A 17482-nucleotide genomic window follows, 5' to 3' on the forward strand; every position below is an offset into this window, starting at 1 on the left:
ACTGAAGGCTTGAAAGGAGAAAAATAGAAAGCACTGATAAAGGAGAGAATAAGAGATGGTTTTCTTCAAAGAAACAAAAAGGAATGATAAACATTTGCAATAGGATTTTTTGAGAGAGAAAATAGCACTCCTCTGGGAAAAAGCACAAAGAGGTTAAGGCAGAAGAACTGAAACTAACTAGAAGTACTAACTAGGCAAAGCCATCTGTAATTAATGGCTTTGGCAATTAATTTTTCTTTCTGCTATGAGCTAAAACTCTTAAGTAAATCTTGAAAAAGGCAGTCTGTGGGTAATTACTGACATGCACCTGGGGCTAGGAGTAAGAGATACAGAATAAAGGTAAATGTTTTTAAAGCAATCAAAACCCCCAAATATATTCTTATACAAATGAAAACACTGTATCTCAGATTTTAAGATGTACTTTTTTTCAGTTTAAACTCTGGAACGGACTACATCTTATAATCAACGGTGCTGGACAACTGACAGTGTTTTTTTTTTTTCTTTGTGGCACATAATGATGTGCCTTACAACTGGTGGACTATTAAGAGTCTATGACCAACCTGGACAACAGAGTGAAACCCCATCTCTACAAAAATTAAAAAAAAAAATTAGGCTAGGTGCAGTGGCTTAAGACTTATAATCCCAGCCCTTTGGGAGGCTGAGGCAGGAGGATCACTTAAGCCCAGGAGTTTGAGACCAGCCTGGGCAACATAGTGAGACCCTGTCCCCCCCCCAAAAAAAAAAAAAATTAGCCAAGTGTGGTGGATCACACCTGTGATCCCAGCTACTGGGGAGGCTGAGGCAGCAGGATCACTTGAGCTCAGGAGTTTTGATGCTGCAGTGAGCCATGATCATACCACTGCACTCTAGCCCGGGTGACACAGTGAAACCTTGTCTCAAAACAAAACAAAACAAAACAAAAAAGCAAGATTCTATAAAACACTTCATGGTCTATTGTAAATTAGTAGGATGTAAAAATATCAGGCTAATGCTTTCATACATACTCAGTACAGAGCTATATCTGTATACATATTCAAACGCATATTACATATTCAAATGCAGCAGACTCTATCCAATTTTACTGTTTTGTCATTTTTTTAACTTTATCATGGGCTCTGCTAACCATGGGTTTCCCAAAGTTCACAGAAAATCAATCTCTAAATCTCTTCAATTTCTAAGAAGATAGAATCAAATTCATCCTTAGCAAAATGGGTTACTTATTCATGTTTATACCTCCCCAGTCCACTCTGGCTTCCCAGGATTTAAAGACAACTCTTAATAACAGGTCTTCTGCCTCTATTTTAAGATGAGGTAAAATGCAGGGGGCGGTGTAGGAGGGTGGGATGAACGGGGAGTGATTTACTCAAAGTCACACAGTTAAAAAAGTGGTCAAAACACTGAAGGACAACAACACAAATGGAAGTAAATGGGACCTAAACATTACCTGGCCCACATGTCCCAGGGGACCTTTCAAAGAAATATTTGAACACTTCCATGACTATCAAAGCATGATTAATTTCAGCCACATTCATAAAATAGAATAAAACTACTATATTAGATTTACAAATATTAAAAATTAACTCATTCTGTTGGCAAGGGTGAGGGTAAAGAGAGACTCCTATATAATATGGATGGAAGTGTACACTAGTACAATTTCTTTGGAGAGTAATTTGGAAATAACTGAAAAATATTCTTTGGCTCAGCACATCTCCTTCTAGGATTTTTCTTCCAGGTATGTTCTCATATGTGAACATGAATACTGCAGAGTTGTTTCTAACAGGAATAGACTGGACACAATTTAAATGGTCATCAAGAGGGAGATGGATATACAGTGTGACACATTCATACAGCAGAACACTAATCAGTTATTAAAGCAAGAGAGGCATATATGTGAACCAAAAGAGAATAAACTTCCAGATATCTGATTATATCAACAAAGCAAGTACATATAGCATACACCGTACACAACCATACGTGATTTTAAAAGGGTGGAAGAAGAGAGGTGGGAGACACTAAACACATTTGTATGTTCACATACCATAGAAAACATGAGAGAGCGCACTAATGTGTCTGTGTCTGGGGTGGGAAACTTGGGAACTTAAGATTAAGTTAAGGAAGGAAGCAGTCCACTTATGTAAAAATATTAATTAATATTCACAAATTTCAGTTATGCACAGAAAATGTCACAAATTTCTCTAACATGACAATAAATCACCATATAAAAACCAGAAGCTCCTTCGCAGTTTTCCCTATAAGAATCTGACAAATGTACCTTTCCACTCTTCTATTGTGTGTTCCCTTTCATCTAACTGCTTGTCAGGGATCTTTGGTGGTGGCTGAAAAACACAAGGCAATAATAATCGAGTCAGTATGCTGGGAGTATTTTAACTCTTTGTAGTTATTTGAAATATTAGCCAGACAGATGACTTATAAAAATGTATCATTAGATCAAGACTGATCAATCATCAACTTTCTTATATAGACAGAATAGTTTAGGAAGACTCCTTCATTGCAGGAAAAAAAATGTTTAACTGTCTTTTTCTTTTCTTCCAGCTCTTGAAATTGCCACATTTTATTTACATCATAGATCATAGAATTCTGTTTTCCTTAGGATATAGTAATTTCTTTTATAATTGAGTGAGGATGTTCCCTCAGAGCATTCAACATCCTAGTTCTCTGGTTAGGGTATCCAGACAAGATTGCAAAAAACAGTGGGAGGTGACTTTATTTTGTGTAGGAGGGACTCAAATATGCTCATTAGTTTATTATTTGACGTAGCTTTCATGAAGAAACAGAAAAACATCATCATCATGTATCTACATTTTTATTTAAAATTAAAAGGTTTCCTCCAAACCTAACTGTAATTCTAACTCTAAGAATGCAGTATGTTCTGTAAACATTAAGAAAATTAACTTACAGCTTCTGCTTCAGAAGGATCATACCAGACATTGATGTACGGGTGTTGGAGAGCTTCATCTACAGAGATCCTTTTAGATGCATCTATTACCAGCATTTTGGATAACAAATCCCTTGCCTGACTGGCTGCAAACATAATGATGTTAATGTACATATATTTATAAAGGTTCTCAAATTATTAATAACTTTCAGCAATTTGAGATTATTTATCTTAAAAGCATATGTTTTAAAAATATTACTGTAAAATTATTTTATACATCTGACTAAAATATATAAAATTAAAGAAAAAAAATTTTTTTTTTTTCCCACCATCCAGAGAAAACCTTGGGTTATGTCCCATAAGAATATGAATACATATAAACACACAAACACATACACACACACCCCAAATGGGATTAAATTTATATATTTGTAAAAAGTACCTTTAAGTTTGTTGTGTTCCGAGTCAGCTGGGAAAAGTACATCAGGGAAAAGTTTTTCGAAGCTATATCCAGCATATTTAGGTCTGTTTTCAACATAAGTCCTTACTGTTGGTTGCAGTTTCTTCATGAATTCAGGACATGGTGTTCCAAGCTGTTCAATAACTTTATTCCACTGATCAATATCTAATATCAAGTAGCTAAGAAAAATACTCCATAACTAATGTTCAACACATTAGTCATATTCATATTATAAGAAAATAGAAATTTTAAAAATCCTAAGAAAGGATGTGGCAGTTACAAATTTTATATGTCACAGGCACCTTGCAAAAGGCAATGATTGTAGATGGACAGAAATGATCAATAAATAAGCTTTGTTAATCTTATTTATTGTGTGTGTTCATACTAACTGATTTTACCTTAAAATGGAAGCTTAAACTCACAAATTCTAAATAAAATTATAAGTAACTAAGAATAATGACAATTACTATCCACAGTGGCTCTAACTGCAAACTGCACCCAATGCTATAATAATACACAAAATGTTTCCTTTTCTGTCAGTTTATCAGAAAACATGATTGTATCTCCTAGACAATATTTCTAGAACACATCCTGTTTTACTGAGTTTTCTACACTAACAGAAAATAACCAGTTGCAATAAAAATAAAGGCTTCTATAAAAGCGGCATTATCTTTTGCCATTCTTTGTTCAGTTTATGTTTAAAAAAATTTTCTAAAGCTCTGATGCTTATAAAAAAGATTCAGTTTTTTGGTAAGTTGTAAGGTTGGGATTTCTTGGTCTCCTTTCCTCTAGTCTTTACACTCCAGGAACCTGAAGGCCAAGGCCTAAAACTCACTTATCGTAATCTTGTGAATATGGCTTTTTCCATTCTTCCTCCTGAAACAATTCTAAGTGTTACTAGCTGATAAACACATAACAAATCACTGTTAATATAAATATTAAAAGTAGTGGGATGAACAAAAAGCATGAATCCAAAGCTATCGTCACCATATAAAATTACTACTGCTGAAATTCTCAGATGAAAGGGTATGTTATGTAAGTAATGAGACAACAATCAAAAGACATAAACCACATAGAACATTAACAAAAAGGAGGTGGGGGACAAAACAAAAGGATGGCCAGAAGCAACAGACAGCTCCAAAATTCATATTAAGTTGTACGTATTTCTAGACTTAAGTGTATAATTATTAGAAATTTTTAATGCAAGCCATGACTTTTGATTTAGGTTAAATAAATCAACTCAAAGCTAGCCAGTAATTGTGCATAATTACAATTGAGCAGGGTTCTGAACTAACATATGAAACAACAAATGAGGGAAAGAAAAGTCTATGTCAAATACTAGGTGGTATTTTAAGAGTAATTTAACAATATATTAGGGAGAGACAAAATACATTACACCTGACCAAACTGAAGTGCTATCATACATTTTGACCTTTAGAAACTACATTTTAGGCCAAAGATAAGGATACGATCTGTACCTGGGAACAAAACACCACCTTTGATCATTTCTCCCATGATGCACCCAACTGACCAAATGTCAACTGAAAACAAAATGCAATGACATTAACATAAAGATTCTGGTTAAAATAAAAAAAAAAAAAATAAAGAAAATCACACACACCATGTATACTTTAAAATTATAAAAAGCAGTATAAAATAAAAATGAGTGACAGTGAATGTGCTCTGACTACCAGCAGAGACTGTATGTCCTACTGCCAGATGCAGCCTACAAATATTTCAGCTTCTTGTCTCAACAATTTTTGAACTCTAATAGCCACAAACTTTATGCCTGTTTAAAATCCCATCTGTATAAATGTAGCATATCCATTTTCATTAGAGAACATAAAGAAGTTCATCGCCTAACTAATTAACTGCTGCAGCAGCACAAGGATACAGTCCCTTCCTGGAAAGAGGATTTTGTGGCAAACCATTTCTCCCATAATGCACCCCACAGACCATAAATCCACTATATGTTTGCAGCACAAAAGAAGGAAAAGCAAAGCAAAAGGTCATTAAAATCAAAGAAGCATAATATGACTGCATTATATAAAAACTGCAAAACATCACAAAAAGAAAAAAGTGATCGTAACTTTAGCTCATGGAATAATTTAAAACACAAATTATTTTTTGAAAGTCTGGTTCACAAAAGAAAATGTAAAGTGTGGCATTTTAACTACATATCTAATTTCAAAGTGAGAGCTATGCATAGAAATTGCATAAATAGAAAAACCCTGCATGTTTTGTCCCTGAGAACTTGTTTATAAAATATGAAACAGAACCAAACACGAACTTTGTAAATAAAAATGTACATGAGGTAGTAAAATTATAAAAATAAAATCTTTATACTATACTATTTAGAAGTTCAACTGTGCATTATACTCTCTAAGTTAAATAAAAGAAAAAAGCATGAGAAAATAATTCAGCATATTCAAATATTTAACAGAAATAATCTCTATGAATAATTACAATAAAAAAGTTAATCTAAAGCTCTTTAGAATTTTTAAACTGGATTTCCCAAATATATTTAATTGAGAAGTGCTATGCTTGTTCTGAATTAAAAGTCCATTTGTTTTCTTGGCAACATCATGCTACATTTACCCTACTATCCCAAAAGGAACAAGTGCACAGAGAATTAACAACTAATCAAGGAAAACTGTAAGAGAAATGTATTTCATGTTTCCTACCTGAAGTTTTTTAAACCCATAAAACCAAACTGCTTTTGACTTAAGAAGTTAGTTTTGGCTAGACACAGTATGACAGTTTCCACAAACTGACTATCTAGAGTCTCCTGGAAGACTTACTGATGACCCTTGCCAACTGTAAATGGGAATCCCAATCAATGTTGACAAGAATCTGCTAGACACAGAAACAGACAATTGGGAATCTCCAACTACTTAGGGAAACTGACAGTACACCGTGGCATTTTATGACTTTGGGTTTGACGATCACACAAAAAGGAGAGAGTAAGTGCTTGCAGTTTAATAGGAAAAGAGGGAAGAATGAGCAATTTAGAAGGAAAAGCCTTAGAAACTTGCATTTGGTTGTGACATCTGAAGGTCCAAATTCTTTAAAATGACAAGAGGAAAACAGCACAAATAGATGTCAGAAAGAGACGTGCCCTTTACTCATGTTAAAGGACTTAGAAAATTAAAGCCTGTACTTTCTAATACAGTACATTCTTACTAAAGGGCTGCCAGTTCACTGAAGAATCTTAGGAGCTAAACTGGGAATTACTTTTGGAAATACTGTGGAACTAAAGTTTCCCTAAAATTTCATATTAAGATGAATGAACATTTTTATATTTATGTCATGGTTCAGCTTTCAAGGATAAGATTTTAGAAAAAAAAGTTAATATTTATAAATTAGTGCCTCAGAGAAAAATTTTTTCTAAGATTTTCCTTTTTGACAAAAATCTATTGGAATAAATCTTCTCTACAGATTTTAAAGAGAATGTTAAACTTTAAATATCCAGCATATAACTTATGTTGGTAACTTCCAGAAAAGCCTATTTTTAAACAAAAGTATTTTGAAAGCTGCAAGCATGAGAGAAGATATTATCTGGGCCAGTGAAGACTAGGAACATAAGTCTGATTCATGCACAACTCTAGTTTTAACCTAACTGCTTAGTCGATTAAGCAGTTAAAAATATATTGATTACACTGCTTTCCAAAATGCTCTGAGTAGACTGTAATAAAAGGCACATAAAGCAAAGTTGTTAAAATGGGTGGGAGGCTGGGCGTGGTGGATCACCCAAGGTCAGGAGTTCGAGACCAGCCTGGCCAAGCTAATGAGACCCTGTCTCTACTAAAATACAAAAATTAGCCAGGCGTGGTGGCACGCGCCTGTAATCCCAGCTACTCAGTAGGCTGAGGCAAGGGAATGGCTTCAAGCCGGGAGGTGGAGGCTGCAGTGAACCAAGATGGCACGACTGCACTCTAGCCTGGGCGACAGAGTGAGACTCCATTTCAAAAAAAAAAAATAATAATAATAATAAATAAAATGAGTGTGAGGTGTCATTAAAAGGAGGAAGTACTTATGTTTAACCTTGCTGGCTAATGTAGTTATAGTCATTAAGCATTACATTTGACTCCATTTCCTAGGGTGGGAGTGGGAAGGCAAGAAAGTGATCTACATAATTTTTAACTAAGAGAGGAACCACATGTCAGTTCTTTTTTTATTTTTATTTTTTTTTTGAGACAGTCTTGCTTTGTCTCCCAGGCTGGAATATAGTGGTGCAATCTCGGCTTACTGTAACCTCCACCTCCCGGGTTCAAGTGATTCTCATGCCTCACCTCTGCAATAGCTGGGACTACAGGTGCACACCACCACACCTGAGTAATTTCTGTACTTTCAGTAGAGACAGGGTTTTGCCATGTTGCCCAAGCTGGTCTCGAACTCCTGGCCTCGGGTGATCCACAAGACTCGGCCTCCCAAAGTGCTGGGATTACAGGTGTAAGCGACCATACCCAGCCTCAATTCTTTATATGACAGTTTTTCTTAGTGCTAATTTCTGGCAGGGAGCTATCCTAAGATCATATTTATAGGACACTGACACATAACACCGTACCTATGACAATCACAGCAAATGCAAAAGCCATCTTTGTGCTGGTGGGTCACTTGAAGTTATCAATTCTCGAAAAAAAAAAAAAACCCTTCAAATTTCAGATAGAGAGTAAGTAAAAAGAACAGCATATTTACTTCAGTATAAAAAATTAATAGCAAATGTTTAAAGTATTTGTTTTTAATCAGTTCAGAAACTCAAGCTCAGCTTAATCGTATATTTTATTTAAAAAAATCTTAACAGTTGACTTATTACAATTTCCTGATTCAAAATGAACTGCTATTCCAGATTCCTTGCCAGAAAAAATGTCTAGGTTTTATTCTTGGTAGTATTTTGGATGAAGTCACCACATTTTTAAAAATGATGGTTTATTTCCATAAAATCTCATGGTTATTAGCAGATTTATTCATCTCCTAAATTTCTAAGACTCAACAAAATTTCTTCCTAAATTAAATATAGGTAGGTATATCCATAAAAAATATTTAAATTCATGATCTACATGCCAGATAATTTTGTTCAACATTGATTCTTAGGTCAATTGATACAGTCGGATATACCCACACAAAATACTAAAAGTCATTTCCTTAAGGCTGGACACAACGTTTTAATGAAACTTTACTGCTTCCTTCAAGAGGTCACCTTAATTATCCAGCAGCTTTGCAGAGGCCTTAACGTACCTCTTAAAGTTTATGATGAGTGCTACCGCTATGATCTTTAGTTTCATGAGGTTGGAAATACGGGCAAATATCACTGATGTACACTAATAATAAACTGTCAGTACACTCTATACATCCCTGAGACCATGTTAGAAATGTTCACTTTCAAGTTATAGGCAAACAAAGAGCATAAATTCTGTCTCAGGGCCATGGCAACAAATTCTTTATCCAATGGTAGTACTAATGGTATGTATCTGTATTTAAACAAGTAAGGGCCCCAAGTTTTTCCAAACATTTAAGACAAAATTTATAGTTACCTGCAAACTTTGGATACACATTTCAAACAATGGTACATATTTAATTCAATGTTCTTCAGCTTAAGTATTTACATAAAAATTCTAATGAATAAAGAAAAAAAGCTAAATCAGAAAAATATTTCAAATAAATGTGTGTGCTGACCGTTTTCCTTGTAGCCCATGCCAAGGATGACCTCGGGTGCTCTGTAGTAGCGAGTCACTACATAAGGCGTCATCATAAAACTCGTTCCTGCAGTCCTGGCCAGACCGAAGTCAAGAATCTTCAAAGTGCAGTCAGATTTTACTACTATATTACTGGGTTTTAAGTCCTTCAGAAAATAAAAATTAAAAAATGACTGCCATGATATATATGAAAATCCTACAGTTCACAATAAAGTTATACTATCCCTTGCAAAACATTCACGTTAACTCTTCATTTTTCTCACTGTAATATTACTGCACTGATTCATCATTACAAGGCAAACCTGAGAAGTCAGCTTTATGGGATTTAAAATTTATGAATACATACAGTTATTAGAGAAGTTAGTAATGTTTTAATCGTTAGAAATTATGATTAGCTAGACATTTTTGGTTAAATAGAGGGGATTTGAAAAGACATTGCAAAGCTCACATAAAAAACTACTATAGTAAAAGAGTGATAAGTTAGCATTTATATTCATTTGCATAACACATTACCAATATTTTTAAAATCTCATTTTAAAGTCACAATAAGCTTTATACAGATGTTATAAGTCAACAATGAGCCATCCTGTCAATCAATAGCAAATGTTATTTGATCTTTTAGATTGGCAGATACCCAGTCCCAAAGGACCAGAATAGTCATTATCCATTTTTCCATCCCTGATTTCCCACCTGGAGTCACACAAATTTGCTATAAAATTTTTGTCTGTTTGTAGAAGTAGGACACCATTGTCTTGGTGCCACTAATCTATAAAATTGCTTGCTATAGATACTACTGAATAATTCAGAATTTTTCACCTGGCCCCTACTTTAACATATTCTGTGCTGTGCCCATCAAAAAGTCAGGTAGCAGCATAAACACTCACAGCTTCATGTTCAATATACTATGCCTGTTAGCCTTGATGAATACTATTACAAGCCAAAGGACCAAAAAAGTAAGAAAGCATAAATCCACAACACAAATGCACTGTATTACCTGTACTGACATGCAGTATACATATTAAATATCACTGATTAATACAAAAAAGGAAAACAGCCTGCTTGAAAGACAACTATTACTTTTGTAATGTTAACATACAGAAAAGCATGTTGTCTTTAACATATTTCGACAGGCAATCACGGATGGGTTTAGAAGATATGTAATCTAGTGGTTTTATTAAATTAAATATACCAACAATTCAAAAGTCTTAATGAAACAGAAGAAAAACTTTTTCATTATTGGTATTCTGTAAGTATAATGTTGCTAATACTTCTAAAATACAGTACCTCAGCAAAGAAACACTGCATGCTCAAGAATAAATATTACAAGCTTTGATACCACTTCAATGTTTAGTGTGATGGTTGAAGGTTACTGGCTCTTTATACTAGCAGATTCCAATTTAGAAATAACATTCCAATTTTAAGTACTTTATTGTGAAAAAATTAAAAGCAAAGTAACAATTTTTAAAGATAGGTATTTTTGTTAAGCAAAAAAATTGTCAAAAAAAGCCTCAAAGAATATTAACTGAAATTCATCCATATATATCATTATGTACCTTACAGCTGTTAATTACGCTAACTATATCTAAGAATAGTAACTTAGAATTTATGTAGGCAGTGGAACTAACCCAACATTCTGTCTTCTTCCCCTAATTTTTCTAGCTTCCTCAGTTAGGCAAGGGCACATGGGTAGTTCTAATTCATGGGATGTGAGTGGAAGTAAAGAAGAGAAGGGCCAGTGCACAACTTCCTGTGGTCTCCTACTCTGCTTTGGTGATTAGGAACGTTCCAGAGGATTCTCTGGCAGCCTGGGTTGCTGATCATTTATGTAAATGTACAGTCCACAAACCCACTATGAGCTGCACCACACATTCAGCAAAGGAAATAAGCCTGAGTCGTGCTAAGCCACTGAGAATTAAGGGTTTATCTGTTACTTCGGTACAGCTGAGTCTATTCTAACACTGAAACTGGTGTCAGAAGTGGGGTGTTAACTATTATAAAAACATAAGATCCCGGCTTAGCAATTGAGCAGCAGGGAAACTCACATCAAAGGTTGGAAAGGTGATCTAGGTTACGTAGTAGCAAAACACTTCATGAAGCTGTTACCTGCACCCAGCCACTTGTACAATGAACCTGAAAGCTCTAGCACAGGGCCTGGCAAATTAAGGCCTACATGCTTTGTAAAGAAAGTGTTGATACTGAAGCACAGTCACGCTCATTCAAGTACATATCACCTATGGCTGCTTTTGTGTCACAATGGCAGAGTCTTATAGCTGTGACACAGACTATTATCCACAAAGCCTAAAATATTTACTACAAGGCTTTGACAGAAAAAGTTTGTTGAACTCTGCTCTAGAAGAGACTGGACAGCAAAACTTCAGTAGTTTGTGTTGGTAGCTACTGGCTGCATTTAAAAGTAGTAGCCACATTTTAAAGCAGAAATAAAAGGGAACAGAGTCTAGAATTTCAGGGTCTTGCCATTTTGAAAAAGCTAAATGCTACCAGACCCCTGAAAGAAGGTATGGTAGATTGTTCTGCAAATATTCCTGCCCACCCCAGACTGTGTCCTCACCCTGCTGACAGGTTTAGTCACTTGTCTTATTTTGGTCAATGAAATATGGGGGAATGTGTTTGATTCAGCATAGCTCTTGCTCTTCTACCTTTCACCATGAGAAAAGGATGTCTCTGGTGGATGCTTCAGTTTAGATGCTGAAACCTGAATATGGGACAAGCCTGAACTTGACCCATGGTTTGGAGCAGTGTCATACAGCCAACCCTGCAGACCCAAGTAAACAATAAATATTGCTTTAAGCCACTGATATCTTGGATTGGTTTCTATGCATCATTTTCACATAATAATTCTGAAATCCTTTCAGGGAAAAAGTCCTGTAAAATCTTTCAATTGATAAAATTGCCTCAGTCTGCCAACAGAAGCTTGAACGCTTACAGGAAGACTGAAGACAGCCTCAATTAAGTGCAAGAATACAGGATCCATGAGTTAAAAAAGATGCTTTGAAAACAACTACAATCAGAAAGATAAGAAATCTCTGAAATTTCTGAAAGAGTTAGCTAACTGTCAGATCCAACACCAAAGGTCTATGATCCTTCTATATTTCAAACAGGAGTTTTCAACTCACAGTAATTTTGCCCCAAAATAATATTTGGCAATGTCAGAAACATTTTTGATTGTCACAACTGGGGAGTGCTACTGGCATCTAGTGGGTAGAGGCCAGGAATGCTATTAAACATTCCACCATCAAAAGAAAGAACTGTTTGGTCCAAAATGTCAATAGTGGCAAGGCTGAGAAGGATGGCCTTAAAATGACCCTTGGGCCCCAATCTTTTATAGATAAGAAGCAGGCTGAGAAAGGTGAGCAGCCCTCAAGGAAAATACATTCTTCAATACTCACTTTAGATATATTCATGAGGATAGCAAAAAAGATGACTCTCCCACAGGGTAGAGCCAGGTACTAGAGAACAGAGATCAGTCAGGACTGATAAGGAATACTCCCCACACCCAGGGCAAGGGACATTCACAATGTCTGTACAGAAGAATTTAATTACAACTAACCAATGACTGCATTTTTCAGTTTTCTAAATGGGATTGCTCACTGTGATAACACTGGCCCTGTCTGACCACTCTATCTACAGTATATGGCAGGGGAGCAGTGGTTATAGGGGTGGCCATATAATTTCGTCATTCCAGTTCCTATGTTTCTGGACCAAGACGAACAATGTCTGGATTTGATAAGAATAGAACTTTGGGTTATTTCCCTTGAGGAGGGTGTGGAATAAAGGGAGCAAAGGAATGTTTGCCAGCCAGAAGGACAGACTGTGGCAGAGGCTGGGGCTCACCACTATTCTGAAGTCTGCTCTCCCTACATTTCCCAGTTTCCTTACAAATTAGGCAAGTCCTATGGCTAGCTCTGTCAACGTACTCTAAGCAGAAGTGACGTATGTCACTTCCAAGCAAAGAAGAGCCATGCACATCACTTGGCTTTCTCTTTCCGACAAAGTGACCCACAACTATCTAGATGGTGGGACCTCATCAGCTTGGGTCTCAGAGTAGTAATCCTGACTTGCCCTGAACCTCTACCTAAGGGATGAAAGGCCAGGTTATTTTACCAAGTAAGTAACCTCAGACTAGCAGAAGTACTAGCCAAGGGTGGAGGTGAATCTAGAATAAGTAGTAGAGCAGAGATGAGTACCAATCGTGGCCTCAAGATCAGCTGCAAAAAACTTCAATGCATATCTCCACTCTAGAGTTTCCCAAAGAGCCCAAGCTAAGATAAAGGGAGATTCTTCACAATAGGTAACAGACCACAGTAGGTCTCATTAGCTCCACTTTATCACATTAAGAAATTTTCTACAGATGCACTTTATTTTTACCACTTTATGTACTGATACTAAGGGAGTTAGATTATCCCAATACTGCTGTGCTTGTGCCATTCTTTTATTTTCTACACTTTAAGCTTTTTGTATAGCAACTCTACTTCATGTATAATTGTATATCCTAATTGGATAGTATCTTTCACCTTTAAAATGTGAGACTATTCCCAGAGAGGAACGCTTCCTCTCTGAACCTACCATATTCAACTTTATCTCATTAAATAGAGTTACCCTTGTTTTGATGTTTGCATTTTCCTGGTATATGTCTACCAACCTCTCTGCCTTCAGCCTTTTGAAGTCAGCTACAAATGTCTGTGTTACGGAAACATGTAGTTGTTGTTGAGTCTTTGCATGCTGCCAAAATCTGACCTTTTTAAACTAAGGAACTAATCCCATTAACATACTACCATAAATATTGTTCTTTTGTAATTTTGTGTGTTTTTTTTATGGTTCTTGTTGTTTCCATTGTTTTCTATCTTCTACCATTTAGTATGTTTTTCTGGTCCAGCCACCTGCTATCCTTGTTAATCTGGAACCTTTCTATTTGGAGGGGTGTGCCTTACTAAAATCAAATGAACTTCTACGATGTTGGATTACTGCCCCGGTCTAAGGACTCAGGAAACAAACAAACCAAACCTACAAGTTTCACTCGTCTGCTCTACTTCACATAGTGTATGAGTAGGGGCTCAGGAAGATAAAATATTCTTCCATTTAAAGAGATTTTTATTATGTTATTTAAATACTGCACTAGACAAATGATTAGAGCAGCTGTATATGTAATATACAAGGAATTCACTTAGAATGATAATTAAGGATAAGCCTGTAACAGGATTGTTCACTTAAAAAAAAAAGCCTCAATAACTCAAAGACGCAACTGTCTTATACTATGAAAACTATCTCTGTATTTATTTTATTACATGAGTGAGGTTATTTGACGTAGATGACTCAGAAGGAAGATGTAATGACGCAGATGACTCAGAAGGAAGATGTAATTCCACTGAATTAAATAATTTTTAAAAATTCCAGGCTGGGCATGATGGCTCATGCCTGTGATCCCAGCACTTTGGGAGGTCGAGGCAGGTGGGTTGCTTGAAGCCAGGAATATAAGACCAGCCTAGGCAACATGGCAAGACCCCGTCTCTACAAAAACATAAAAAATAAAAATGTGCCAGGCATGGTGGTACACGCCTGTAGTCTTAGCTACTTGGGAGGCTGAAGTGGGATGATCACTGAGCCCAGGAGGTAAAGGCTGCAGTGGGCCATGTTCATGCTACTGCATTCATGCCTGGGTGACAGAGAGAGAACCCGTCTCAAAAAAAAAAAAATTAAAAAAAAAAAAAATTTCCTTTCAACCTATTGAACCCAGGAGTTCAAGGCTGCAGTGAGCTATGATTACACCACTGCATTCTAGCCTGAGCGACAGAGTAAGATTCTGTCTCTTAGAAAAAAAAAAAAAAAATTCCTCTCAATACTTTTCAAAGAATAAGCTAGTTAATTAACTAAAATACAAAACATATCAACACAAAACAATTTTACATAAATGTTCATGTCGGTATTATCCGTAATAGTCAGTGGTAACAACCCAAATTATAATCAAGTGATAAATGGATAAACAATTTATTCAGTGAAATATTTGTCAATAAAATGACATGAAGAACTGACACACAATAAATACATGAATTAATCTTGAAAAGATTATGCTAGGTAAAGTAAGCTAATAAGCACAAAATATCACATATAATTCTATGTATATGAAATGTCCAGAATAGACAAATATACAAAGACAGAAAGTAGATCACTGTTTGCTTAGGGCTAGAGGTGAAAGGAACACAGAAGAATGGGAAATAAAGACGAGTGGATTTGGAGTTTCTTTTAGGGCAATGGAATTTTCTAAAGTAAAGTAATGAGCACACAATCTTCAAATATAATAAACACTGAGTTGTACACATTAAATGAATAAATTGTATGGCATGTCAATTATATCACAAGAAAAGCAGTTAAAAATCCCAGAAAACAAAAATATAAAAATATTGCTGAATATATATATAAAAAACAATTCTGGCAAATACTCAATTTTGGTAACTTGGTAATATTCAATTTCCAATTTGGAATGACTGGTAATAATAGCAGCTTATTTCGTATACTGCCTCACTTCAGAGCAAAAACAAACTTTACACTGCTCCATATAAATCAGTGAAATACAGTGATCCTAAGAATTTGATGAGAGGCAGTGATGTCAGCCAAAACAGCTCCACAGAAGCACCATAAAACATCAAAGTGTCAGAATAAAATTTTTCAGAATTCTGGAAATTATTCAAAGGTTTATGGCAATCAAGTGAACTCAGAACCAAGAAAAGGGCAACTTAAAAACAGGAAACCACCTCACACCCATTAGGATGGTTACTATGAAAAAAATAAAGTGTTGGTAAGAATGAGGAATAACTGAAACCCTTCTGTACTACTCGTGGGAATGTAAAATGGTAGAGCTGCTATGGAAAACAGTGTGGCAGTTTCTCAAAATGTTAAAAAGAATGACCATGTGATCCGGCAACTCCACTTCTGCCTATAGCCCAAATGAACTGAAAGCAGGGTCTCAAAGAGATATTTGGACAACTATGTTCATAGCAGCATTATTCACAACAGCTAAATGCAGAACCAATCCAAGTGCCACTGATGAATGGATAAGCAAGTATGGTATATACATAAATGGAATATTATTCAGCCTTAAAAAGGAAGAAATTTCTCACATATGCTGCAACATGGATAAACCTTAAGCACATTATGCTAAGTGAAATAAGCCAGCTGCAAGGAGGCAAATACTGCATGATTCTGCTTATATGAGATATTTATAGTAGCCAAAATCATATAGACAGAAAATAGAATGATGGCTGTCGGGGGTTGCGGGGAGAGGAGAACAGGGAATTGTTGTCTAGTGGGTGTAGAGTTTCAGCTTCACAAGATGAAAAGAATTCTGGAGATGGATGGTGGTGATGGTTGCACATTATGAATGTATTTAATGTCACAGAACTGTGCATTTAATGGTTAAAATGGCACATTTTATATGTATTTACTACAATAAAAAGGTAGGGAAAAAACATTGGGAAGTATTTCCAGCATTTTAACTAGTCTTTGGCTCTACCTGCCTCACTAACTAGGCAAGGATTTTGAAGAAAGCAGCCACATTTTCAGTGTGGGACCCTGGTCTTAGGCTAGACAGAGGCAATCCTTGAAAACATGGTTAAGGCAAGTAAATAGCCCAATGCTGCCTGGAACAAAACATTAAAGTGGAGGAGAAAACAAGATATGGCATACCATCAATATACCAACTTTGCATAATGGGTGTTCCAAAAGGAGAAGAAAGAGAAAAAGGAGCAGAAAAAATATTTGAAAAAATAATGACTGAAAATTTGCTAAATTTGATAAAAGATATGAATCTATTTTTTCTTTTTAGCTTCCTTCCATCCTGACCAAAAGACATGAACCTACATATCCAAGCTACTGAATGAATTCTAAGATGGATGAACAAGAGATCTGCACTAAGACACATTACAATCAAACTGTTAAAAGTCAAAGACAAAAAGCATCCTGAGAGCAGCAAGAGAGGTGCATTTGTCACTTATAAAAGATCCTCAATGAGCTTAACAGCTGATTTATCATTGGAAACCATCGAAAACAAACAGCAATGGATGATACATCTGAAGTGCTAAAAGAGGCCGGGTGGGGTGGCTCACACCTGTAATCCCAGCACTTTGGGAGGCCAAGGTGGGCAGATCACTTGAGGTCAGGAGTTCGAGACCAGCCTGACCAACATGGTGAAACTCTGTCTCTACTAAAAATACAAAATACTAGCCAAGTGTGGAGGTGGGCCCCTGTAATCCCAGTTACTTGGGAGGCTGCGGCAGGAGAATTGCTTGAACCTGGGAGGTAGAGGTTGCAGTGAGCCGAGAATCAGGAAGACAAGACAAGACAAGACAAATGGGAGGGGAGGGGAAGAGAGGAGAGGGTGGAGAAAGGAAGGAAGGGGAAGGGAGGGAGGGATGGAGG

General features: G+C 36.0%; 1 protein-coding gene across 15 annotated transcripts in view; it reads right to left on the reverse strand.

The window, feature by feature from the left end:
• Positions 1-17482, reverse strand: part of MAPK8 (mitogen-activated protein kinase 8) — a 130590-nt gene that overhangs the window by 9608 nt on the left and 103500 nt on the right. For 8 of the 15 annotated variants that reach the window (XM_030940783.1, XM_030940791.1, XM_030940785.1 and 5 more), the window contains 5 exons: positions 9033-9198; positions 5251-5322; positions 3339-3521; positions 2918-3042; positions 2273-2336 (listed from right to left, as the gene is read on the reverse strand). In XM_030940783.1, coding sequence (XP_030796643.1) covers positions 2273-2336; positions 2918-3042; positions 3339-3521; positions 5251-5322; positions 9033-9198 — 610 coding nt within the window. Of the gene's footprint in view, positions 1-2272; positions 2337-2917; positions 3043-3338; positions 3522-4825; positions 4898-5250; positions 5323-9032; positions 9199-17482 lie in introns of all 15 variants that reach the window. The other 7 variants (XM_030940779.1, XM_030940781.1, XM_030940780.1 and 4 more) reach the window with 1 other exon arrangement.

This window comes from Rhinopithecus roxellana, chromosome 11 (assembly GCF_007565055.1).
Source record: "Rhinopithecus roxellana isolate Shanxi Qingling chromosome 11, ASM756505v1, whole genome shotgun sequence".
NCBI classification, from domain to species: Eukaryota; Metazoa; Chordata; class Mammalia; order Primates; family Cercopithecidae; genus Rhinopithecus; species Rhinopithecus roxellana.